Source organism: Meriones unguiculatus, chromosome 17, assembly GCF_030254825.1.
Source record: "Meriones unguiculatus strain TT.TT164.6M chromosome 17, Bangor_MerUng_6.1, whole genome shotgun sequence".
NCBI classification, from domain to species: Eukaryota; Metazoa; Chordata; class Mammalia; order Rodentia; family Muridae; genus Meriones; species Meriones unguiculatus.
In genome coordinates, this window is record NC_083364.1 from 36,046,950 (window position 1) to 36,074,575 (window position 27,626).

The 27,626-nt window shown below is 42.6% G+C and overlaps 1 protein-coding gene and 1 non-coding gene across 8 annotated transcripts in view; one reads left to right on the forward strand and one right to left on the reverse strand.

The window, feature by feature from the left end:
• Pcyt1a (phosphate cytidylyltransferase 1A, choline) overlaps positions 1-27,626 on the forward strand; it is a 46,891-nt gene that overhangs the window by 3,515 nt on the left and 15,750 nt on the right. For 2 of the 7 annotated variants that reach the window (XM_021635339.2, XM_060370220.1), the window contains exons 2-3: positions 19,034-19,199; positions 24,022-24,121. In XM_021635339.2, the coding sequence (XP_021491014.1) occupies positions 19,044-19,199; positions 24,022-24,121 (256 nt within the window). In that variant the 5' untranslated portion in view covers positions 19,034-19,043. Of the gene's footprint in view, positions 1-6,987; positions 7,102-7,204; positions 7,225-19,033; positions 19,200-24,021; positions 24,122-27,626 lie in introns of those variants that run through there. The other 5 variants (XM_021635340.2, XM_060370224.1, XM_060370219.1 and 2 more) reach the window with 4 other exon arrangements.
• On the reverse strand, positions 22,180-22,282 carry LOC132648896 (U6 spliceosomal RNA). Its single transcript, XR_009587279.1, has one exon. It is a non-coding gene; the product is annotated as a U6 spliceosomal RNA (small nuclear RNA).

A 27,626-nucleotide genomic window follows, 5' to 3' on the forward strand; every position in this document is an offset into this window, starting at 1 on the left:
AGGAGGATCAGAAGTTCAAGGTCATCCTTGGCTGAATGGAGAGTTCAAGGGCAGCCTCTATGAAAAAACAATATGAAGAATTGATTGAGAGAGAGAGTGAGCTTTGTTTCACTCTCCTCCCTCCCAGCTTGTAATTGTCATTATATAAACATGGAGGGATTTCTTTTTCTTGGGGACCTCCTCTTAAGGAGAATGGTCTCATTAGGTGAACCTTAGATTCTGAGGTCCCAAGCTAGTTTATCTGCTGTTAACACTGACTCATCTGATTATGAGAAGGGTTCTTTCTTTTTTTATTTTCCAACATAATACTTTCATTATTTGGGAGTTTCACATAATGCACCCCAATCACATTCACCTCCCAGCCCTCCCAGTTCTAACTGCTACCCTTGTGACCTCTCCCCCAAAAAAAAGAACAGGAAAAAAAAATACAAACTCCTATTTTTGTTGCCCATATACTCACTGGAGCATGGTCAAACTTCCAGTGGGATTATTTCTCATACTTATTTTAGCTTTAGATTTCCTAAATAATTGAATTATCTGTATTTTATGTTTTGAAATACAATTTGTAGGTCTAGGTGTATAGGAGGGCATTACCCACCCCTCAACACCCCTGTTAACTCTGTTGCAACCAGAAGTTGAAAGTTATATGAGTTTAAGGTCTTCTGTGTTTGAACTAGGATGACTGCCAGTGAACTGGGGGAAACCCCAGACCTACAAGTCTGTTACATCACATTCACAGTTGTTTACAAATCACTTTTGACTCTTGACATGAGGGATACTAAAAATAGTGACATGGTTTTTGCTCTCTACTGGAGAACATGAGTGCATGACTCTAGAGGTAGGGGCGGGTTTGCTTTGGCTTTTGAGCTCTGCCTTAGATGTGATTGTTTTGTTTGCTTACTTTTTTTTTTTTGGTCACCGAACATGGCTCTTTTTTTTTTTTTTGTGGTATGATGAAACCTTATAAAGTCTGTTTTCAGAATAATGCTTTTTTTTTTTTTTTAAGCTTTTTTTCTTTTTTTCCAAAGACAGGATTTCTTTGGGTAGCTTTGGCTGTCCTAGAACTAAGCTCTGTAAATCTACCTGCCTCTGCCTCCTGAGTGACAGGATTAAAAGCATATACCACCATTGCCTGGCATGTTTTTCAATTTTTCTTTTTTAAAAAAATTTTTACACACATTAGTGTGAAGGTGTCAGGGCCCTTGGAAATGGCGGTACAGACAGTTGTTAGCTGACATGTGGGTGCTGGGAATTGAACCTGGGTCTTTTGGAAGAGCAGACAGTGCTCTTAACCACTGAGCCATCTCTCCAGCCCCTCAAAAAAAATTTTTTTTGAGGCAGGGTTTCATACAGCCTAGGCTGGTCTCCAGTTTCCTGTGTAACTGAGGATGACCTTGAACTCCTGATTCTTCCCAAATGCTGACATCACAGATGTAAACCACCACACCAAGCTTAGAATAATTTTGTCTTTTTCTTTTTGTCAGACTGAGTTTCAGTGTGGAACCCTGGCTGACCTGGAACTCGCTATGTAGACCAGATTGACTTTAAACTCAGAGATTCTCCTGCCCCTATGTCCTAAATGCTGGGATTAAAAGCCTGCACAACATCAGCAGAATACTTTCTTTTCTCAATAATTTTTTATTTAAAATTTTTAATTCACTTTACATCCTTGTTGTAGCCCCATCCCGCTTCCCCCAGTCCCACCTTCCCTCTTTTTCCCTCTACTCCTCTTTTCCTCAGAAAAGGGGAGCTCCCTTTTTCATCCACCCCAGCTCATCAGGTTGCATCAGGACTGAGTATTTCCCCTTCCCCTGTGGCCTGATAAGGCAGTCCTGCCAGGGGGGAACTGATCAAAAGGCTGGCAAGTGAGTCCATGTCCAGTGCAGTCCCCACTTCTGTTACCAGAGGGCTCATCTGCTACATCCTTGTAGGGGACCTATGTCCAGTTCCCGTATGGTCCTTGGTTGGTGCTTCAGTCTCAGCAAGCCCCTCTGGGCCCTGGTTAGTTGGCTCTGTTGGTCTTCTTGGAGCTCCTGTCACATCCAGGTTTTTTTTTTTTTTTTTTTTTTTTCTCTTTTCTCCCACTTTTCCACAAGATTCCCTATGCATTGCCCAATGTTTGGCTCTGAGTCTTGGCATCTATTTTAAGGTGCTGTTGGGTAGAGCTCTCAGAAGACAACTCTGTCAGGTTCCTGTCTGCAAGCTTAGCAGAATATTGTTTCTAGTGCAGGGGTTGGCACTGTCCGATAGGATGGGTCTTTTGGGGCCAGGCATAGGTTGGGCATTCCCTCAGTCTCTGCTCTATCTGCTCTGTCTTTATCTCTGTACATCTTGTAGGCAGGGAAATTTTGAGTCAAAGTTTTTGTGGGTGGGTTGGTGTTCCCCTCCCTCTGCTAGGAGAAGTAGTCTAGTTAGAAGGTGTCCTCTTCAGTCTCTATACCTGCTGCTACTAGGAGTCTCTGCTTGAGTCCCCCTCATACACTCCCAGGAGCCTACCCTGACTTAGGTCTCCAGCTTGTCACAGAGAAACCCCCACCCTTTAGAATGCTTTTTTATATATATATATATATATACAAAATTAAAATACATAGAATTATAGAAGTCAATTATATTGCAATACATTTAACAAAATATTTTAAAGTGTATACTCTAACAGTTTATATGTTTCTTAAGAAGAATTTATTTATTTATTTATTTGTTTATTTATTGGTTTTTCAAGACAGGGTTTCTGTGTGTATCCCTGGCTGGTCTGGAACTCACTATGTAGACCAGGCTGATTTCAAACTCAGAGAGATTGGTCTGCCTCTGCTTCCTAAATGCTAAAATTAAAGGCATGTGCCATCACACCCTGGCCAAGGATTTATTTTTTATTTATTAATTAAAAATCTTTACTATATATGTATGGATTTTGCCTGCATATGTGTTTGGGTATCAAGTGTGTGTCTGATGCCCAAGATGGCTAAATAAGAGCCTTGGATCTCCTGGAACTAGAATTGCAGACAGTTTTGAGTGTTAGGAATTATGGGTGTTAGGAATTGAACTCAAGTCCTCTGGAAGAGCAGCCAGTGCTCTTAAACCACTGAACCATTGTTCAAACCCCTATTTTTATGTTTTAAAAATTATATTTAAATGTGTATCTGTGTAGGGGTGTGTGCACATGTGTGCTGTGCCCATGGGAACGAAAGGACAGTGTCGGGTCCCCTGGAACTGTATTTACAAATGGTTGTGAACTGCCAGACTCTTGAGTGCTGGAACCCAAACATGGGTCCTCTCTAAGAGGGTCACATGCTCTTGACAGCCGAGCCCCCTCTCCATCTCCAAGAAGGACTTTTATTATCATAGTAAAAATGTTTATTTACAAGTCTCATTACTTTAATAATTTAAAAATAGTTATGGGTTTAAACAATATTTCAAGACAGTTGTAGTGAGTATAACAGGATGTGGAAATGGCCATGTCTGTTGGTGACGAAGTCTGCTTTTTCTTTAAAATTATTTTTAAAATAATTTATTCACTTTATATTCTGAATGTGGCCCCCTTCCCTCATCTTATCCCAGTCCCCACCCTCCCTTCCTCTTCCCCCTCTATCTCCCTTCCCTAGTCCACTGAAAGAGGGAGTTCTCCTCCCCTACCATCTGACCCCAGCCTATCAAGTCTCATCAGGACGGCCTGCATCCTCTTCCTCTGAGGCCTGGCAAGGCTGCCCCTCCAGGGGGAAGTGATCAAGGAGCAGGTGTCTGAGTTCATGTCAGAGACAACCCTGCTCCCCTTGCTAGGGAACCCACATGGAAAATAAGCTGCCTATGGGCGACATCTGAGCAGAGGATCTTGGTCCTTTCCATGCATGGTCCTTGGTTGGTGCATCAGTTTCTGCAGGGACCCCTGGGCCTGACAAAGTTTGTTTTTCTGCTATATGTGCTATAAACTACTGTGGCTCATGTTCCTAACATTGAAGGAAATAGTGGATCTGATAGAAGTTAGTGAAAACAAATGTATAAAATGTTAGGTTCAAATTCTGAATACTGTCATATACCGCTTTAGAGGAATTTTACAACCCACCTTAGGAAGAGCATACATTAAACTGTTTACTCATTGAATCTTCATGGGCTATATTTGTTTATTTGGCAGTTTTAGGGGAGAGGGTTGAGAGATAGTGTTTCATTCGTCAGCCCAGACTGGTCTGGAACTCACAATAATTCTTCTAGCTCAGCCTCCCAAGTGTTGCAGTTACAAATATGAGCCACCCACCATACACAGCTTGGGTCTTTTGAAGACTAGTGCAAAATAAAATTGTTCATCTGGACCTGGGTCATGCAGTGGTAATGTGCCTGTCAGCTAAGTCCTGAATTTTGATCTCTAGCACGGCTAACCCACCAAAAAGTTCAAATGTAAGAACTAGTATTAGTGGGGACTAGAGAGCTGGCTCAGTGATTAAGAATGCTGGCCACTCTCTCGGCAGACCTAGGTTCCATGATTCCTCACAACCATCTCTAAGTCCAGTTCCAGGGCATATGATGCGTCCTCTCGCCTCCTCAGGCACCAGGCACAGCATGGTGAACAGACACATAAATAAAATTAACAAACTTAAAGAAAAGATCAAAAAGAAGAAAGAACTAATGCAAGTGTCCATTGTGAGCTTTGAGTGAGTCTTTTTCCTGTAGCACCTTACTCCAAGGCCAAGAACATGCTCTTTTTTTGCTCCAGGGGCTAACTCAGGCTTGACACAGAGCTAGTACCCACTTTGTGTTTGTTGAATAAGGGTGTCTTTGAATAAATTAGAGGGAGGAGGGCAAATTCAAAGCCAGCATTTTAAATAGGACAAGTTTCAGACCTCAAATATTGAAGTATGTAGCACTGAACTCCAGCTTGAAACTAATGCAAGTTACATTATAAAATTCACCTTTACATTTAAAATTCCAAGTTGTATGTTCTGTTGCCTTTTTAGTATCTATAGTGTGATGCATATGAGGGAGCTCTATAAATTGCAGAAACCCTTTATTAGAAAGTTATGGTACATTTCTTATTTAAAAAAATAATTTATTTAATTTTATGTGCACTAGTGTGAAGGTGTCCAATCCCTTGGAATTGGCAGTACAGACAGTTGTGAGCTGCCATGTGGGAGCGAGGAATTGAATCCAGGTCCTTAACCTCAAAGCTCTTAACCACTGAGCCATTTCTCCAGCACAACATATTACTTCTAATTTATTAGTGTGTGTGTGTGTGTGTGTGTGTGTGTGTGTGCATGCATCTGTGTCATAGTAGAGTTACTGAGGTCAGAGGACAACTGTGGAGTTAAGTTTTTTCCTACTTTTATGTCAGAAATTGAAGTCAGATCATCAGGCTTGCATAGCAATGTCTTCATCCATTAGCCATATCAGTACCCCTGTAGTATGATTTATTGAAAAAAAAAATCCTGTTCCTAGTACTGTCTTCTACCTTAGACACCTTAATTATAGCTAAAGTTTGTCAACAGATGATTTGTTAAAACTGATTCTGATGCCGGCCATCATGGTGCACGCCTTTAATCCCAGCACTCAGAGGCTGAGGCAGGAGGATCACTTTGAGTTCCAGGGCCAGCCTGTTTTATATAGCAAGTTCCAGAACAGCCAGATTACATGCAAGACACCCTCAAGACAAAACAAAACAAAAACCAGTTCTGTCTTCATCTACAAATCTGACTTGTCAGACTCGTATAATATGCCAGTAAACGTTTTGGATTTGCAGGTCACACAGTCTCTTGCAAATATCCACCTCTGCCGTGCTGCATTAAATTTTACAAAGGCAGACGGTGGGCTGTCACAGGCCTGCCCAGAAGTCTCTTCACCCCCAGTCCAGGAGCTCTGTTCCTTACATACAGTCCTCCTTCCCTTAAACTTGAAAAGACTTTGTAGAAGCAGTAATGCTGCTGCTGAAAGGCCTGCGTGCAGAGTACATGACATGACTAACAAATGCCCAGAGTACTAGGTGTACTCTTTGGAATTCACAGAACTTACGAAGGTCCAGCATGGTGGACACAGGTAAAGGTCCCACATCCAGAACAAGCTTGCTCACTCAGATGGCGGAGCATGAGCACACTGCAGAGGAACTGTATGTCCTCCTGCTTTGCAGTTTCATATGGTAATCAACCTAACTTGAGCTTGTTGAAATTTGAAAGGGTATATGCAGTCTCACTGTGGTACTGTTTAGGTTGTCACATGCTTTTGGGACCACTTCCCTTTTTGTCCTGAGGTGCTTGCTAGATCTATTAACAGTAAGTATGATAGAAGAGAGTCCCTAAAACTGTGCCTCTAGGGGTCTCTCATCTTTAAGACACAAGCATGTGCATGTGAACTAAGATTCTTGTCTCCTTCAGGACATTCATATTGAAAAAGTACTTGGTGCTGGCACAGTGGCACATGCCTGCAATCCCAGCAATTGGGAGGCAGAGGCAGGGGGATTGCTATAAGTTTGAGGCCAGCCTGGTCTACACGGTGAATCCAGGACAGCCAAGGCTACACAGAGAAACCCTGTCTTGAACCCCTCCCCCCAAAAAAAACCCTAAAAGTACTTGGTAGGACAAGTTCAGTGGCATTGCCACCATATCTGATCACCTGATTTCCATCTGTGGAACCCACATGTGGAAGGAGAGAACCAATTCCTGCAAAAACTGTCTTCTGATCTCCAGACATTATGTTGTGGCACATGCATGCCAATATAAATGCTCAAACTCACACATGTGCACACACACAATGTTTAAAAACAAACAAACAAAAAAACCTTCTAAAAATAAACTTGAAAAAAAAAACCACTTGGCTAGCTCCATCCTTAATATCTCCTTCCTGGTGTCCTACCCCCACATACACATTTGCACATCTCTAGCTGAGCTGATGTGTCTAAGCAGGCATGCATTAGAACAGTGAGGAACAATGCGGTCAGTGTGTGCTGGGGTGAGTCAGCAGAAGCGATGCCAAGTCTTGTGGGTCTGAATAGGGCTAGCAGGCACAGATACTGCACTGTGAGACTTGAGAGCACTTGGGAGACACTGATGCAGCCAGAGGCCGGGTGGAAGGAGGCGACATTGATGTCCACAATGAGAACTCGTGACTGAGAAGATGTCAGGCTGAGTAGGCATTCCACTGTTGGTCCCTGTAACTTTTTTGTAACAGCTATTTTCTGAAGGACAAAGCATTAAGAGGGAAGGAGGAAGGCCGGCCTAGCACTTAGGAGGCAGAAGCAGGTGGATCTCGGTGAGTTTGAGGCCAGCCTGGATTACAAATTGAGTTCTAGGACAGTCAGGACTGTTGCACAGAGAAATCTTGTCTTGGAAAACAAACAAACAAAAAAAACCAAAAAAGGGTGGTGGAGGAAATGTTTGCCTGCCTTCGTAGAGCTAATGAGGGAGTTCTAGAGGGAGTTCTACATTCTGTCTGCAACTTCTTTCCTTCCTGATTCTTCTCTGTTGCATAAACTAAGTATTAGATACTTCTTGGGCACAAGAAGTCACTACTAGACACTGCATTCATAAGAGTCATATTTTTATTTTTTAGCAAGTGATAAACAAGTCAGTATTAGCTGACTTAGACAAAAGGAAAATGTATTGCTTGTCATAAAATAGTTCTGGGTCTGGCTTCTCACCGTCAGGTCTGCTTTATCTATGCTGATTTCCTAGTCTTTCCTTATAATTACAAGATGGCCACTAAATTGGTCCCAGAGTGTTTCCTAAAGTCACACTCCTAGAGTCAAATACACAAAATAAGGAGTGATAACTTTTGTCCAGGTGTTTTTATCTATATAGCCCCACTTCTTCTGTGTGGACTGGTGTAGGTCATATACCACTGCTCCCATTCCCCAACAATTTGTAGCTGGGGGTCTTGATTGCTGATTGGTTTACGTTTGCCATGTGGGATCAGGGAGAAGTTTGCTAGGGCCAGGGAGAAGGCACACAGAGCAAATGAACCTCCAAATGAAAATGAGGTCTTTTTTTAGGTCAGGGAGATTGAGTGCTTGGAAAGGCAAGCAACAAATACCCAGTATAGTTAGGATTTATAGTCTAATTTCTTATTTGATCTTTACCATGACTCGAGAATTAAGTATATTTTATTGCAACCTTTCTTAATTACAGGAAGAAACTCCCAGCCTCCTAGAGTTAAGGAGCTGGGAGGATCTAGAATTAAATCCCAATTTAATGGGATCCTGAGTACTCTGTTAATGATCTGCTTAGCGGGAAGGGAGCCTGGTGTTTATGAAACGTGAAGTTAAATCCTGCCTGGCCCCTGTAGTATGCAAAAGTGATGTTGTGATTGAGGACACAGACTGTAGAGACAGAATTCCCGAGTTCAGATCATTTTGGGGGATCCAGCAAGCTATATCCTATATACTGGCCACCCGTGCATTTTAAAAATAGAGTTATATTGGTGCACAGAAAAGAAAATCCTGCGTTAGGTGGGTGAGCTCAGTGGAGTCCTTTAACCTTGCTGTACTTCAGTCTTCTTATGTATAAAATGAGGACTAGGGCTGGAGCTACTTCACAGGTCGTGGGGAGGGTAACACTGCTTACTATGCACAGGAGCCTTGTAACTTCCTGGCATGTAGGAAGTGCTCTATTAGCTATGATTATTTTAATCACTGTTTTATCATCATAATCTTTAGGGCTGCTATATAAGAATGTAGACTATTTGTTAGCACAATGAAATAGATTTACATCTGTTTGAATATACTCACATACTCATTAAGAACTCCAAATATATTCTATATTTTATTTTTTTAAAGATAAAACCTTTTTGGTTTTTCTAGACAGGGTTTCTCTGTGTAGTACTGGCTGTCCTGGAACTCTTTTTGTAGGCTGTACTCAAACTCATAGAGATCCTGCTTGGATTGAAGGTGTGCAGTACCATGCCTGGCTGATAAAACTCTTATTGTATTTTACCTAAGGAATATTAGGGTGCTTCTTGGAAAAAAGGGCTCCAGCAATATATTGCATTTATCCTGTCAACATCTTCAGTGGTGCTCTGGTTTACTGAAATCATAAAACCATGCTTTTTGACAGATGTGATAACTTCGCACCTATAATCCTTATACCTGAAAGGCTGAGGTGGGAGGATTGCTGTGAGTTTAAGGCTAGCCTGGATAACATAGTGAGTTCCAGGCCAGTATGGGCTACAATGTGAGACCCTGTCTCAAAAAAGAAGTTAGTTGGGCAGTGGTGAAGCACACCTTTAATCCCAGCAGTCAGGAGGCAGAAGCAGGTGGATCGATGTGAGTTGGAGGCCAGCTTGGCCTACAGTGTGAGTTCCAGAACAGCCAAGGCTACACAGAGAAACCCTGTCTCCAAAACCAAAAGAAAAAACAAAAAGCAAAAGTTGCTTTTTGAGTTTATCAATTATGTGAAGTTGTGATAAGGAGCTGGCATGGTAGATGGCATTCAAGATTAAGTTATCGCAACATATTAGAACAAAGAGCAGCATGAACCTTTTCAGTTGGTGTCTCTGTATCACCACAGATGTTGGCTGTGAGTCTCTGTATTAGGCAGAGGTGTTTCTGCATGCATATCTGACCTTTCTCTGCACTACAGTGCTATCTCTAGAGAAAATCTACTGGAATGTCTTGGATTGCCAAAATACAGTGGCTCCTGAGTTGCCCAGTCCTTTTGCAGATAATTCCTGAAAACAGATTATATTCAGTTAAAACCTGTGTCCCACATCTTCCTACTTTTGTTGCCTGGACTTTAACAGAGTAAGTTTCTGCCCTATCCAATGTGACACATTCATATATTTAAAGATAATTATTCAGAACTTTCATATATAGTTGAGGATTGCATTAATAAATTATATACTAGTGTTTTCTGATGACAACTGACTGACTTTGGTCTATTTATTTATTTGTTTGTTTGACAATATCTCTCTGTAGCCCTAACTATCCTGGAACTCACTGTTTAGACCAAGTTGGTCTTTTACTCTTAGAGATCCACCTGTTTCTGCCTCCTGAATGCTAGGATTAAAGGTGTGGCTAGGGCTGGGCATGGTGGTTTACCCCTTTAATTCCAGCACTTGGGAAACAGAGGCAGGCGGATCTGAGTTCCGGGGCTCAGTAACACCAAGAAACTCTGAAAAACCATTAAAAGGGCCTGGAGAGATGGCTCAGAGCACTGGCTGTTCTTAAACATCCTGAGTTCAATTCCCAGCAACCACACAGTTGCTCACAGCCATCTATAAAGAGATCTGGCGCTCTCTTCTGGACTGCAGGCACACATGCAGGCAGAATACTGTATAAATAATAAATAAATCTAAAAAAAAAGATAAAGGAAAATCATGAAGAAAAAGAAAGGTGTGGATAGGTCAAAGGGTTGGAGCACTAAGTTTTAATAATTTTAAAATGCTTTTGGCAGACAGGTGTTATGTAAATACTCAGTATTAGTAAAGGTGGTTTTGTTTTTCAAGACAGGGTTTCTCTGTGTAGCCCTGGTGTCCTGGAACTCTGTAGACCAAGCTGGCCTTGAACTCATAGATATCCACTAGCCTCTGTTAACCAAACACTGGGATTAAAGATGTGTGCCACCACTGCCCAGCTGTAAATAAGTCTTAACCAGAAAAAGGGGTCATTACCAGATTGAACCTCCAAACTGTCAACTAAAAAGCTTCTTTATGAATTAATCAGTTCAAGTATTTCATTATAGTAAAGCAAAATAGACAAATACAGAAAATTGGTATGAAGGAGTGCGCTTGCTAATATTAGATCACAGACTCTGCCCCTGGAGAAGGGATCAGCCATGTTTTATATACTGCCAAGTACGTCCCTGAGCTGCCTTGTATAGCAGCTACTTCAAAGGAGCAATAGGATTAGCTTACTAAACTACCGCATTATAGCCTACCTTCACCGTTCTGCTGAGCTCAGCCTTTCTACTTTCAGTCTAGAAAAGGAAGAAATTTTCTTTGTTCTGTGGGCTCAGTATTTCCCACTGCAAGTGAGTATCATTACAGGATATTTCATCTGTAATTAGTCTCAGTGTATCCCTACAACAAAAAAGAAGTGTGTTTTTACAGTTTATTACTTTCCAACCCCCTCTTTGCGTGCGTGCGTGCGTGCGTGCGTGCGTGCGTGCGTGCGTGTGTGTGTCCATGTGTCCTAGCAGGTGTATGTTTGGAAGGCAGAGGACAACTTTTGGGAGTCAGTATCTCTGTCAACCGTGGGTTCCAAGGATCAGAGCTGGGTCATCAGGTTTGTGAGGCAGATATTACCAAGTCATGTCACTGGCCCAGAAATGATTTTCTGTTGGAAACTGGATGAAAGGCCAGTCTTGTCACACTGTGACAAAGAAGTTACCAGGTTGGGTGCATAGCCTTTGGCTATGGAAAACTCAAATTAAGAATGATAGATTAGCTGAGGATGGTGATGTGTGCCTTTAATTTCAGCACTTGGGAGGCAGAGGCAGGTGGATCTCAGTAAGTTCAAAGCCAACTTGGTCATAGTGAGTTCCAATAAGGCTAAGTAGAGAGATCCTATCTCAAAAAATAAACCAAATAAAATTTGTTTCCTGTGTGTGTTCTGCAAACTCTCTTACTACTGAGTTGTATCCCCAGCTCTCTTTTTACTTATATTTTGAGATACTATTTTACTAGTTATCCACTCTGGTCTTGACTCATTCTGTAGTTGAGACTAGCCTGGAGCTTCGAAATTTTCCTATCTCATCTTCCCAAGTAGCTGAGATTACAAGCCTTAATTATCAGGTCCAGGTTGTTGGAAAAGTTGTTTGTTTTTATTTTATTTTATTTTATATGTATGGGTGTTTTGCTTGTGTGGATATTATGTATATGTGATGTCTGAAGAGACCAGAAGAGAGCATCATCTCTCGACTGGAGTTAAGATTGTGAGCCAGCATGTGGATGCTGGGAACTGAAGCCTGGTCTCCCAGAAGAATAGCCAGTGTCTTAACCACTGTGGTGGTTTGAATGGGAATGGCCCATAAGTTCATATTGTTTGAAGATTTGATCCCCAGTTAGTGGAACTATTTGGAAAGGATTAGGAGGTGTGGCCTTGTTAGAGGAAGTGTGTCATTGAGGGTGGGCTTTGTGGTTTCAAAAGCCGATGCCAGGCCTAGTTTCTCTTTGCCCTCTGCCTGTGGATCAGTATGTAAAGCTTTCAGCTATTGTTAGCACAGTGCCTGTCTACTTCCTTAAAATTGCAAGCCAGCCCCAAAGTAAATGCTTTCGTTTTAAGAGTTGCCTTGGCAGCAATGGAATAGTGACTAAGTGGTGCATACCTTTAATCCCAGCACTCAGGAGGCAGAGGTAGATGGATCTTTGAGTTTGAGACCAGTTTGGTCCACAGAGTGAGTTTCAGGACAGCCACGGCTGTCTTTAAAAAAAAAAAACCAAAATGAAAAAAAGGAAGAAAGAAAACGGAAAAGCAACTAACAACCACTGAGCTATCTCTCCAGATCCTGGTAGAAGGGGTTTTAAAAGAACAATGAATCCCTCTTGAGAAACAGGTATTATTGGTTCTTTTTACCCAGATTTACAGTGAGGCTAAGGAGCAAAGGAAGCAAGGTGGAAAGATTTGGAAGATATGCAGCCAGAGAGGGAGCAAAGGAAGATCATGAAAGGATGCATCCAGGTAGCTGTGTGCTGCAGTGTGATGCTGCTTAGCCGGGGACAATTGGAAAGGCTTAGAGTGTAGCTCAGAAATTAGGTTATTCCTCCATCACAGGCCCAGAGGACTTGCAGAACAGAATTATTGTAGCAAGTGCTCTGTGTAGGAGGTGCCTTAGATTCATTTTCCTGTTTCAGACTGGCCAAGCACTTTGTGTCTGCAGCAGGAATCACATGGGTCTAGGTACAGCTTGTACTTTGGTGTCTGTGTGCTGAGTATGCGGGTATGCAGAATGCAAAGGTTATGAGGGTCACGGTGATTCCTACCCACATTTCAAGGAAAGCCTAGGAGGCCAGGCAGAAGTCTCTCACAGGGTAGGAACGTCCTCAGAGAGCGCAGATAGGCAGGCCATTTCTGGTGTAGTTGGCAGTTGAGCATCAGTTGGCACCCCCAAAGTGTGAAGTGCCTGCCAGGCAGAGCTTCCAGCAGCGTAGAAAACCAGCCCCAGGTGATAAGCAGCAATGTCTTGGGGACTCACTCCTTAGCAAAGTGAGAAAGACGTGGGCTTGGGCTTCATCCTTGCTGCCTTTGAGAGTGACCTTGGACTGCTTGTTCCTTCCTACTTATCTCCTGTTTTCTTTTGGAACAGGACTGTCTCTTCTGTCCCGGCCTGAAGTTTCAGATGAGACTCGGGACTTGTACCTGCCCTGGGACTTGTTAGGACTTTGGCTGTGGAGTGCAGTGAAAGCATTTTGCATTGTGAGGTGATAAGGACATGGATTGAGTTGTAGCTACCACGATCGATTCTAAGTAGCCATACCTAACCTTTTTGCCTACTTTCCAGCAAACCATAAATGAATAGAAATCACCAGTCACATGTAGGGATTTACCATAGGACCCTTGATCCAGAGACACTCCTGACTCTTTAGCAATTATCTTAAGATAAAGTGGGTACATTCCAGCCATGATAAAGTCACTTTTTCCCTGACCCATAAGTAATACTCACCACCACCTGATTTGCAGGCTTTAATTGGTCTTGATGCTGCCTTATGACCATGCTTCTGAAAGCGAGTCTTCCAGTAAGTTGTATTCTGTATAGCCTAGGTCTCTTTGCTTCTTTCCTTAGCCTCGTAATTCCTCGAGGCTGGTCCTCACATAGTAGGACTGGGTTGTTTCAGAATAGCCAGATATGAACTTTGGGGATGACAGGCATATGGCTGTGGTTTAGGTAGGCTTTGAGCAGGTCCCTTAGGGTTCCTGTGTGGGAGTATGGTCCTTAGTGTGGGAGTGTGATGATGGGACCGTTAAGAATGGAGCCTCGGGGCTGCACGGATAGCTCAGAGGTTAAGAACACTGCCTGCTCTTCCAGAGGTTCTGAGTTCAATTCCCAGCAACCACGTGGTGGCTCGCATCCATCTATACCCTCTTCTACTGCCATGCAGGTGCACATGCAGATAGAGCACTCATATACATAAAATAAGTAAATAAAAATCATTCTAAAAATGAGATGGAGCCTAATGGGAGGTTTCTGGGGGCTCTTCCCCTCAGCAGAAATTAAGGTAGGTCTATGGGGCCCAAAATCTCTTCAGAAACTTATATAGGAAAAGCAGCCTTAGCCTCTCCCTGTGAGTTCTGCCTTTTGAATGTGTTTCCATCATTGTGATGCCATCTGCTGTTAGCTCTCAGCAGAACATGACTAAGTCAGTGTTGGACCTGAGGGGGATGGGTGGGTTACAAGGTGGCACAGGGAAAGGGGTAGAGATGCTAGTGTTCTTAAATCTGATATCACAGATGTATCAATATGCAATATACATGTTTGTTTTTTGTGACAAAGACTATGTTTCCATGGCTGTCCTGGAACTTTATGTAGACCACGCTCACCTCAAACTCGGAGATCGCCTGCATATATATATATATATTTCAAAAAAATTATTTAATTTTGTTTTATGTGTGAAGGTGTCAGATCCCTTGGAATTGGCAGTACAGACAATTGTGAGCTGCCATGTGGGTGCTGGAAATTGAACCTGGGTCCTTTGGAAGAGCAGACAGTGCTCTTAACCACTGAGCCATCTCTCCAGCCCCTGTTGTAGTTGTATTTTTTAAGTTATATTCTGATTTTTTAATTTATTTTTATTATTTTAATTATGTATATATGTGTGTGCCTGTTTGTGGGTGTGTGCATGTGAGTTTAGTGTGAAAGAGGCCAGAAGCACAGGATCCCTCTGAAGTTGGAATTCCAGAAAATTATTAGTTGCCTGGGTCCTGGGCACTGAACTGGGGCCCTCTGGAAGAGCAGTCCGCCTCCTTAATCACTGAGCTATATTCCAGTCCTCTTGTACAGTTTATAATGAATGTCAATTAGACCTCAATAGAGTTGTAAAAATACAGCATGCGTTATACACATGCTATGTGCGTCCGTTATACAGTGCCTGAACATGGGTTATGTAGCACCTGTTAGGATTCCATACATTGGGACGGAGAAGGAACTAGTTTCTTGAGACTCCAGAGAACTCATATGAAGGCTGATCTGTGCAGGAAATTGTAGAGATTTTTAAAATAAATATTTTATTTTGAGAAGGAAATAAAGTCTGTGGAAAAGTTGCAGGAATACTGGGATGAATTTCCTTGTGCTGTAGCTACTGTCAGACTTCTCTGGTTTTCTCACTTTGGGAATCCAACCCAGGACCATGTGGCTGGTAGGCAAGTGCTTGCCACTGAGTTACATTTCAGCTCTGCTTTTTTGTAGAGATTATACACATTTTCCTTGTCTGCTCTTCCTCCATTTGTGTGGGAGGAAAATAATCATGGATAACTCCCATATGCCTCACCAAGGTGCATATGTTGCAAACATTTGGCCATTGTCAAAATATAATATTTTCTATCTTCTGTTTCCCCTCTCTCCTTGTAAATTGTGATTTTTTTTTTTTTTTTTTTTTTGGTTGTTTCAAGAGACTTCAGTGTATGGCTCCTTGAAACAAGTAGCCTGTGGCAGCATAATCGCTGAGTTCTGGAGGGTCAGCTTCTCAGCCTTTCATGGTTTTCATGACTAACAGCTTTTGAAGACTGTAGGCTCCTTGTGAAGATCCTTCAGTTAGGGTTCGTCTGCTTGTTTCTTTCTGACACATGGGTTAGGTATGTCCTTAGTGCCTCATACCAGGAAGGATTATGGGTGTTTTTGTGGAGTGTTTTCTCCCCTGCTATCAAGGCAACCCCTTTCCCTTTGTGATTAATAATTAATCAATGGAGAGATGTTTTGACATTGTGTAAATATCTTGTTCTGTAGCAAATGTCACGTGGTGGGGTTGGAATCCTTTATCAAACATTCTAAAGGTGAAACCCTGCATGTGGCTTCCGTGTATCAATTGAAGGCTCCTTGAAATAGTTGCTACCTGCATTTAATTTTATTACATTTATTCATTTTTTTACGTCTTCATTTATTTATGGGAGGTGTGTGCATGCGTGGAGGTCAAAGGACAACTTGCAAGAGCCGGTTGTCTCCTTCACCATGTGGAACCTGGACATCAAACCTAGGTCATTCGGCTTGGCAGTGGGGACTTTTACTCATTGAGTCGCCTCACCAGCCTGCATTTTATTTCAGTTGGCCAATAATAATTGTGGATAGATATGGCTATACTGTGATCTGTGTTTGTGGTGCTGGAAATGGAAACAAGTGCCTTAGCAAGGTAGGCGAGTCTACTACTGAGATACATTTTTTGTGAGACAAGGTCTTGCTATGTAGCTCAGACCGCCATATGGGCCAGGCTGGCCTTGAACTCATCATTCTTCAGCTTTTGACACCCAAGTATTGAAATTATAGGCCTGCATCACTATGCCTGGCATACTGTGATGTTTTATATGTGTGCTGGTTAGTTTTTGTCAACTTAACACAAAAAAATACGATCACATGGAAGAGGAAACCTCAGCTGAGTAATTGAAGAGATGCTTATAGAAGAGCCCTGTGATAAACAAGTTAGAAACTGGACTGCGGCCATTCCTAGCAAGCCTCTCAGATCAGCGCATATTTGGGAAAATACTTGTTAACTGGGAGAACCTAGTGTTAGCAGCACTGAGCCCTCTTCCCTGTCAATTTGCATTTGTAATGAAAGGCAGTTTCTGGGCGTGTTCCTCTGTCACTCTGGACTACTATCTATGTCAGGCTCCTGCTTAGCCATGACTCACAGGGAGTCGCCTTCAGCCTCTCAAGAATCAGGCCAGGTTTCTTGTAGGTATTGCCACATCTCCACATGGACTTGAGCGGTGGGAAGGAAAGTGAAGCGCGGCTGCAGCTGCTCAAAGCAGCTCGTCGGAGAGGGCTTACAGAGAGGGCTTACAGGAGGCATCGAGGCAAAGTGGAATGGCCCCATTCTGTCTGGCTTCTGTTCTCCTCTTTGTTCAGAGGATTTTCCACAGGCCATTCATCATCTTAGGCAGAAATGGCATTTGATTATAGGCCTCCTCTCTCCTGGTTCTGGCCCATGCCTAACAATTCCTCATTTAAAAGAAAGTAATTGTTTTATGCGGATTGTATTACCCAAGAAGAATAAAAATTTTGGGTTAATAGGGTGGTTCATTGGGTCGCTAGACCTGACAACCTGAGTTCAATCCCAGGACTTGTGTGGTAGGAGGGAACTAACTCCCACCAATTGTCCTCTGACCTCTGCTACATATATGTATGTGCACATGTACATGTGTATGCGTGCACACACAGGTAAATAGATAATAAAAAATGTAATGCAAATATTCCCACTGAGACGATTGAGGTAGCAGAAGCCCATATCTAAACAGGATCATTGACGGTTTTTACTTTCATGATAGGTCAGTGTTAGAAACTCTCAGCTAAATTAGACAGAAAAGTGAGTTGTTCTTTTAGAGAAAGAGATTTTGTGTGTTTTGTGTAAGGGAGTGTTAAGTCATAACATGGCTTTTCTGTCAAGAGATCACATCCAAAGACCTAGGTCTGTGTGATTTGACTGCAGTAGATCACATCCAAAGATCTTCTACGTCTGTGTGAATACAAACTTGCCTTTAGTCCAGGAGACAGAGGCAAGCGGATCTGAGTTTTGGTAAAGAAAAGCTTAGATCCAGGCATGGTGGTACATGCCTTTAATCTAAACAATGAAGGTAAAGATAGTTTGTAGAAGGAAGCACTCATGTTTGAAAATAATGTCTAATTGAGTGACAGAAACAGTGATGAATCAGAGAAAGAGTTGACAGGGCAGGAATACGCTCAACTCTCTCGAGAAGAGAGAGGAAAGGGAAGCAACTTAAGGAGCAATGTAGAAAGGAGGAGGCAGTTTTTACCAGGAGAGTTTTACAGAGAGAGGTTGAAGGCAGACCGAGCCAGAGAATGAAGGAGCCGGAAGATTAGCACAGATTGCTGGAGTTAGTTTGAGGATAAGCAGAGCAATTCAGGGAGTGAGAGAGAAGCCAGATTGAATAAGTTAGCTGGGAGAGGAGTTTGAGCCAAAAGAGCTAAAGTTGAACCAGCCAGCTATGAGCTCAGAAAGAACAAGAAAGGATGAGCTTGTGAGCTTATTAATCATCTCAGAGGCTGCAAACATTCTAGGCCTAGGTTAGACTGTACAGAGGCCAGAAGCTTCCAGGACTAGGCCTACGTTAACAGACAGAGGCAGTAAGCCTCTGAGACAACAATTGAAACAAGTGAATAAAAGGAATAAAAGTTCCATTTATAGTCTTATAACCTGGAAATTCTAAACCAGCTTGAGGAAGTGACCCTGAAAGAATTAAAAATGGCATGGTGACCACAATTGTAATCCCAATACTAGAAGGCTGAGGCAAGAGTATTTAACCAAAGACAACTTTTCACATCGCTCCTGCTGTATTTCTATATAGCTACAAAGAGTATAAGCTGGGAGTGGTGAGGCATTCCTGTAATTCTAGCATCTGGAAGGTAGAGGCAGGAGGAGCATCACAAGTCTGAGGATGTGCTGATCTACATGTTGAGTTTTAGGCCAGCCAGTGCTACATAATGGGATCCTGTCTCAACCTCCTGATACACACCCACATGCACACAGTCTGTATAGGTTGAACATCCCCAGTCTGCTAAGAATACTTCACAGTGTTTTGCATTTTGGGGTTTCAGGTTAAGGATTTATTATCAGTAGTCTAATTTAATTTCCCAAATTTAAAAAAACCTTGAAATGTATACTTCTGGTCACAAGCATTTCAGCTAATCCAATTTGAATAGGCATCTTCCTCAGCCAAGTTGTTACAGTCCTCTGCACACAGTTAAGATACGAAATGGGCAGTGCGTAGGCTGCAGTGCTGGGAGGAGTTTCAAGGGCAGAGATTAACTGTGGCCATTGTTCCACAGTGGTGTTTTATGAATCCTCGTTTTTGCTGTTGGCTCATCTTGGGGAACTGTATGCTTCGTAATTAACGTTTTGCTGAATGTATTCATGTCTCTGGAATACTTGTTCAGACATTCTTTTACTTTTTGTTTTTGAGCAGTTAAAAGAAGATGGATGCACAGAGTTCAGCTAAAGTCAATTCGAGGAAGAGGAGGAAAGAGGCACCCGGCCCTAATGGAGCAGCAGAGGAAGATGGAATTCCTTCAAAACTGCAGCGCTGCGCAGTTGTAAGTGAAGAGCTGTGGCCGGAGCACCTGGTGGTGGAGGTAGAAAGCCGCGAACGTTGATGTTGGTGTTGGTGTCCTTAAGTAACGGGAAGACCTCAACATACGCGAGAAAGCGTTATACTTTCTTGCCGCATGAATTTACAGCTCAGGTGTAGGAGCTTTAAAAGGGGGTTGAAAATCAAAGTGGTTGGGAAAATTTGGTCGAGGTGCAAGTAGTTGGCTAGAAATCAAATCTGTAGTAGCAAAATAGAGAAGCTGCGGTTCTGGCCGGTGATTGGGTCTGGGTATGATCTTATGGTGTCAATGACCTGTGTCCTCCTGTCCTTTCTGTGCCATTCTTTTACTGCTGGGCACATCCACCATTGTCTCCTTCATATACCTCCATCTCTGGGACATTGTTGACATACTTTCTAGACACCGTTTCCAACTTCCTGTCTTCTTGTCTCAGCTTGGTACCTTTTTAAAGCTTCCCCTTAAAATATACATATACATATATATATATATATGTATATATATATTGATATCTATCTGTCTATATATCAAAAAACACTGGAGATCATTACAGTTACTGTTGCGCCACAATATTATACTGAAGTCCATGTTTCAAATGTTCCTGTTTCATTACCTCTATTGACCACAGTCATTTATCAAATTACTTTGCTCGTTACTTCTGAAGCTTTCTGTTTCAAAGGGGAAATGTTTCTACTCTGAAACAAACTGGTGCTTCCTCTGGGTTTTTTGTTTGTTTGTTTTAAGAGATTTTGTTTGTCTTTTTGTTTGAGATGGGGTCTCGAATACTGACCTTAAAGTCATGGCAGTTCTCTCGCCTCTGCCTCCTGAACCCTGGGATTACCGGCGTAAAGTCATCATGCCCCACTCAATACTTCCTCTTAAACAATAATCATCCCGACAAGTAGCCGGGTGTTCTAGGCCTGGTGTTGATACAGGTAGGGACAAATGGACCCTTTCCCATTGCTGCTGTGACAGTCACAAGGTAGTGTAGGTGAATAACATTCTGGAGAGTAGGAGTGTGAGGTAGGTGTTAGAGGGTAACAGCAGTGTTGGCAGAGTGGAGAATGCTAGGGGAAAATCTGTTTCCTTTTGTTTTTTCCTCCAGCCTCCAGAGACTGTTGACGTTGCCTCACTCATGGCGCTGAGCAACAGTGATACTGTTCTGTTGCTTCTGTCATCACATCGCCTCTGGTTTTTAGCTTCCCTACCTTCCATTTACAACATTTTTTGGGGGGAATGCATTTGCCATATCCATGTTATCCAGAATAATTTTTCTGCCCTGACTGCTTAAATTTAGCCATATTCATAAACCCCTTTTGCCATATAAGGTGACGTTGTCACAAGCTCCATAAAATAAAATGTGGACATTTTAAATTTCTTGTTATTTTTTGAGACAGAGTTTCTCTATGTAGCTCTGGCTATCTTGGAACTCATTCTGTAGACCAGGCTTGGCCTTGAACTCACAGAGGTCCGCCTGCCCCTCCCTCCCAAGTGCTGGGAGTAAAGGCACCTGCTACCACCACCACCCAGCTTATTTTTGTTTTTTGAGATAGGGTTTTTGGCTGTCCTGGAATTTTGTAGACCAGGCTGGCCCCAAACTTAGAGATATCCACCTGCCTCTTTTTCCTGAGCGCTGGGAATAAAGGTATATGCCACCATGCCTGGCAAAATGTGGACATTTCTAGACAGTATGATTCTACATGTCAGAGAAAACTCAGAAGATGGCTTAGTAGTGACCAAAATAAGGCATTTTACCAGCTGTATTTATTTCCAGCACACCAGTGCTCTAGTACTCTAGAGACCTCTGGGTTCGAATTCCGCCTGGTCTTCTGGAGCGGAGGCCAGTAAACACTACAGGCGGGGCAATGGTGGCACAGGCCTTTACAGGAGGCAGAGGCAGGGGGTCTCCGAGCTGCAGGCCAGCCTGGTCTACAGAGCAAGTTCCAGGACAGCCAGGGCCACACAGAGAAACCCTGTTTCAAAAGGCCAAAAGAAAACAAAGAAACAAAACTTAGGGCATTGTTGATTTCTGAAAGTTTCTCAGAATTCAGACTAAAGGGATGGCAGTGGTTCTAGCTCGGCTGGACCACCTGGAGTAAGGACAGCTTTTAGCTGCAAAGTTCCAGGCTCTACCGAGGAGCAGGGCAGAGCAAAGACCTTCTGTCTGTTTGGAGAAGTGGGCTTTGAGAAGACGTAAATTCCTTACAACCCGAGGAATATCATGGCTTTAAATTACTTTGCTTCATAGATTCCTGTAAAATGAATTCAGTCTTGCTATCCCCATCTCCTGGCTATGCGCCAGCTGTTTAGCCTTGCCTAATGGCCCCACTCACCCACCACACTGACTGACCCCGGAGGGAAGAGCATTGCTGAAGCACATTGTCATTGCTAGTGTACACTCTCAACCCTTTTGAAGTCTGTAGCAAAAGCAAACGAGATTTTCCTTCTCTTGTAGCAGCTACATGGAACTATAATTGATATATCATATGACCTATGATAGTTGACCTAGCCCAGCAATTTTGTACTTTTCTGTGGATTCACAGGGAGTTCTTTAAATCATTACCATAACCAATTTTAGAGTATATTTACTATTCCAATAGAAGTCTTGTATCTACTGGCAAATCAGTCATTTCTGTTCAGCTTTTGTAAGCCACTAGTGTTTCTGCCCCTATGGTGTTGCTTTGTCTAGACATTATATATAAGTCAAAATATGCTATATGTGGCTGGCCTTTTCCACTGAATATATACCTTTTGTTCTTTTTTAAAATTTTCGTTTATTAACTTTACATCCCCCGAGTGCCTCCTCCGTCCTCTCCTCCCAATTGCTCCCTTCTCCTTCTTCCTCCTTCCCCTCTCTTTTTCCCCCTAGAAAAGGGAGTCCCCCCGTATCAACTCTCCTCAGCACATCAAGTCACATCAGGCCTGAGCATACCCTCATCCCCTGTGGCCAGGCAAGGCAGCGCTGCCCAGGGGGACGCGATCCAAAAGCAGGCAATAGAGTCCATGTAAATATATGGACCGCTTCATGACTTTGCGTGTCATTCTTGCTCAGGGGCCATGTTAATATCTGTATCGCTCCCATTTTAATATGTGCTGCGGAAGCAAGCAACACTGACTGTTTCTAGGATTAGCTCGTGTTGTGGTATGTGGCACTGCTTAATTTCTCATTGCTGAATAACATTTCATCTTCAACTGTACCACATTTATTTCTGCACTTACCTGTTGATGTTTGAGTAGAGCAAACAATATTATATTACATACAGTATGCTGTCATGGCAGTGGCTCTCAGACTTGCTTTAATGTTGTGGTGGCCCCCACCCATAAAATTATTTACTTGCTATTTGACAACTGTAATTTTGATACTGTTATGAATAGTAATGTAAAGATCTGATACGCAAGATATCTGCTATTGCGACCCCCAGAGGGGTCTTGACCCCCAGGTCGAGAACTGCTGCTGCAGCCTAATTTAAAAGAAAATTCTGAGCTGGGCGTGGTATTGCATGCCTTTATTCTCAGTACCTGGGAGGCAGCAGCAGGCGGATCACTGTGAGTTTGAGGCCAGCCTGGTTTACAAATCAAGTCCAGGGTAGCCAAGGCTACATAGAGGAACCCTGTCTCGAAAAGAAAAAAAAAATATGCAAAAACCCTACAACTCATATGATATGCAGTGTTGAAAGATCACTTTCAACATTATAAGGGTATGAGTTATGAGGAATTAGGCAAGGATATTTATCTTTTCATTTCTCAGCATTGTACCAGAAGTTCCAATGGCAATACATGGTGCTAAAAGGAAAGAAAACATCCAGATTGAAAAGAACTGCCTTAAATTGTACTTGTTCACAGATGATGTTATCTCATATATAAAGAGTCATAAGGAACCAACAAAACATGACTACCACTAAAATTAATAGGTAAAGCCAGGCATGGTGGCACACACCTGTAATCCCAGCGTTTAGGAGGTAGAGGTGAAAGGATAGGAGTCCAGAGACCCTTTTCCAAGCAAAACAAACCTAGTAGTTGAGTTATGCCAAGTTACAGGAGCAAGGAGATATGCAGAAGTCCACTGTAGTCACATGTACACATCAATTGCATCTCTGTAAACGAATCAGAAACAACGTAAAAAGCTTTTTTTTCCAGGTTCTATTCAGTATAGCATGTGATAGAAATAATCTTAGGAATAAATTGAATAAAACCTCTGAAGCAAAGCCATGTATGGAGAGACAAGCACACCCACACTCTGGTTTCTGCTTTGCCTCTTACATGTGGGTCTCACAACTCCTCTGACCCTTGTTTCCTCTGTCGATGGAGGAGCCTGCTGGGGCACTCCTTGCCTCCAAGGAGCACCTGAACATAATCATATAGGAAGCGTTGAGAGCCAGGGGGACACTGAGGAGCTGCTTGCCTTCCTGTTCTCGGGTTGAAGCAGTACAGAATGCACGTGGTCACCCTGAAGTTTTGTCACAGGGTCGACAGTCTGCTGTTCCACCATGTTGCGGGGAAGCCATCATGCCAGGCCCAGTTTCCGAGGACTGTGCATATGTTGCCAGTCAGATTGCTCAGTGTTAGCCCCAAACCACCAGAAGACATTTGCTCTTCGTGCGTGGTTTACTCAGTCTGAGGAGGGTTGCAACTTGCACTCTTCACTTTGGAAGACTTTTTTTGATTCTGGGTTGTAGACCAGGCTGGCTTTGAACTCACAGAGCTCCACCCGGCTCTGCCTCCCCAAATGCTGGGATTACAGGCATGCGCCACCACGCCTGGCCTGAGTGTTCTTTAAAGCTACATTACTTTGAGTACTTCCTTGAACATCGTTGAATTTAACTTAATTTTCTGTCGCGTTCTTGTTCAGGGCTTACGGCAGCCAGCTCCTTTTTCTGATGAAATTGAAGTTGACTTTAGTAAGCCCTATGTCAGGGTAACTATGGAAGAGGCCTGCAGAGGAACTCCTTGTAAGTAACTGCTTCATATTTGTTTGCTACAGTGTTGAGCATGCTGGTCTACCTCATGCTGGTCTGTTGGTGGGGATAACTTCACTCTGTACAACTTTAAGTTGTTTTTTTTCCCTTGGTATACATTTGTTTCCTGGGTTGTTGGCATGGCTGTCATGAAACAAAAAACAAAACAAAACACCACCACCAACAAACCCCTCACAACTAGTAGCCTGATGGCTGAGAATGTCAACTCATTGGTAGGGTTGCCTGCCTAGCATTTCAGGTCCCTGAGTTTGATCCCTGTTGTGGCAGAAAAGAAAGGACAGGTGCCGGCTCTAACTAGGTTGTGTCTTGTTTGCTTATTGGTTTTGTGGTACAGGGAAATCAAACTTAGATCCTTGCTCATGCTGGGCATGTATTTCTTGCCCTATGATTTTGTGTCTGTTTTTGTAAATATCTAATAATCAATATATCAAACTGTCATACGGTTTCAGAATTTTTTCCACAGTTTCTTCCTATAGTGTCAGTCAGCTGTGGTGTTAGTGATTGATAGAAGACAAATATCCCAAGTTAGGAGAGAGTCATCACTTAATTTTATGTTTAGTGATATCATTATATGCTTTTTAAAAGACTTGCTTTCTTCTTTTGAAAGCCCATTTTCTTTGTTTATATATTTAATTTACATTGTTAGTTAATACTTTTGCCCAAGTAATTTCTTTTTAGTGAGCACTCCTGTGCCGCATGTCCGTCTATACGTGTATGTATGCATGCTGGCTACATGGGCGCATTTGTGTGAATGCTGTGTATATGGGCATGTGTGCCACAGAGCCCATGTGTGGAAGTCAGAGGACACTGTGGAGTGAGTTCCTTCCTTCTACCTTCATGTGGGTTCTGGAGATCAAATTCCTGTCACCAGGCTGTTGACAACTGATTTTGGAGATCACCACAAATAGAAGTACCCAGGTGTGTGAACGTATACCTCCTAATCTCTCAGCTGTGAGGTGGAGGCAGGAAGATCATTCAGATCATCTTTGGGTACCACATAGCAAATTTGAGGCCAGCTTGAAGTTGAGACCCTTTCTCTAAAACCCACCTACTCTGGGCCTAGAGAGATGACTCACCCATTAACTACAGCTTTCTTGACATCCTTTCTGGCCTCTGTGGGCAGCGCATGCACAAGACGTACAGACATAGCTAGACATACCTCTAATCCCAGCACTTGGGAGGCAGAGACAGAGAGATCTCTGTGAATTCAAGGCCAACCTGGTCTATATAGTGAGTTCCAGGATAGCCAGGGCCATAGTGAGACCCTGACTGGAAAATAACAAAACAAAGGTGCATACATGCAGACAAAACACCTATATATAAAAAACAAAACAAACAAATAAAAAGAAACAAAATAGACCGCCTACCCACCTACAGACAAATGAAATACCTCTTAAGCGTTTATTGTAAATACTAAGTCACACAGGCGGCTATTCTTCCTGTCTTTTTTTATAATTCTCTCGTTCTTTCTTTCCTTTTTTCTAATCCTTTTCCCGTCCTGATTACTGTGATAAGTGTTCTGTCTGCTCTGCAGATGTAGGGCTGAACTTACCTCCAGGCAATCTCAAAGAGAAAGAGGCCTTTACAACCACAGTACATTCTCATACAGGTGTATACATGCCCCTTTATCATTGCTCCTGGTTGGCCTAGAGCTCTGTGTACACCTGACTAGGCTGGCCTGGAATTAACTCACAGGAATCCATCTGCCTCTGCCCTTTCACCCCTACCCCAGCATTGGGGTTAAACTGCCATTCCTGCATGTGCTTCCTTTTGTTTTAGGGTTTTGTTTTGTTTTTTTAAACACAATGTCTCTCCATGTAGCCCTGGCTGTCCTGGGCTATAGACCAGGCTGGACTCAAATGCACAGAGGTCCCCTCCTGAGTCTGCCTCCAGAGTACTGGAATTAAAGGCATGCCCTGTGATTATTTATTTATTTTAATGTACGTTTGTTGTTTGGTCTACTTGAATGTCTATGTGAGGGAGTCAGATCCACTGGAACTTGAATTATAGACAGCTGTGAGCTGTCATATGGGTGCTGAGCATTGAACCCAGGTCCTCTGAAAGAGCAATCAGTGATCTTTAACAGCTGAGCCATCTCTCCAGCCCCATGTGATTACTTCTTTTTTTTATTCTCATGTTTTAAAAGTTTTTATTAATTACACTTTATGCACTTTGTATCCCCCCTGTAGCTCCCCCCCATGTGATTACTTCTTAATTGTGTTTCTGTTTGTTTGTTTGTTTGTTTCTAAGTAAAGAGTCGTAAAGTTTGACTAGAAATCATGCTGGACAGTGTCATGATTGCTAGAGGATCCAGGACTCATTGGCTGTCTTTTGGCTGTGTAAATTGTTATAATCCCTAGATTACTAAAACAGCAACAATAATAAAAACCTAGTCCTTGAGATTTTTTTTTCTGCAGAAAGTATTTAGATATGGCTCATGTTGCACAACCTTTCTGACTCATGAAGAGAATTTAATTAATTTGTTTATTTATTGGGACAGGTTTTCGGTATGTAGCCTCTCAACTTTTTTAAAATTACATTTATCTCCATGTTTTATGTCCGTATATGGTGTGTATGCCACATTATGGGTGTTGAGGTCAGGGACAGCTTCCAGAAGTTGGTTCTGTTCTTCTACCGTATGTTTTAGGAATTGAACTCAAGTTAGCAGGCTGGTGGCAAGGACCTTTATCCACTCAGCCATCTTACTGGCCTGGAGGTCAAATTTCAAAATGGCAGCAGCTCATGTCTCACATTCAGACACAAGAACAGAACCTGTTGGAGTCAAGAAAATGTTTATGGATTACATAAGGATACACACTCAGAATTCAGACCTCACTTAGATCTGTTGACAGCTACTCAAATGTTGCCAGTTTGTCTACAGAGCATCGTGGTACATTAAGAAACTGCAAATCTATGTAGCCGTAGGCTGGGAGAGTAGCACCTGTGGAAGAGCATGGGCTTAGCACTCCGGAGACCCCGAGTTCAGTGTTAGTGCTAACAGAACACAAAAGGAAAATGTGTTTAGTATTTTCAGAATCTTATCATATAGAAACACTGATGAGTCTAATTATTTAAACATTTTAGAATATAATTGTTTCTTTTTCTTCCTCTTGGTTTTTTGAGTCTGGATTTCTCTGTGTAGTCCTGGCTATCCTTTAGCTCTAGACAGGTTGGCCTTGAACGCAGAGATCTATCTGCCTCTGTCTCCCAAGTGCTGGGATTAAATGTGTACCCCATCACCTCTGCTTAGGATATAATTTCTAAGTCATGTTTGAGATTGTCTTCTTTATTGTATATTTGAAAAAATTAAGAAAGCAAGCAATTAAAGTCAATAGAAACTAAGAAGTAAAGCCAGTCCTCCAATGAAAGAGCAGGTGTTACAGGTGGAGCTAACCTCCGGGACTCTGCGTCTCCTCACCCCATGTGGAGCCGTGTTGCTCTTCGTAGACACTAAGCAGTGACAGGCCTTTAGTGAAAT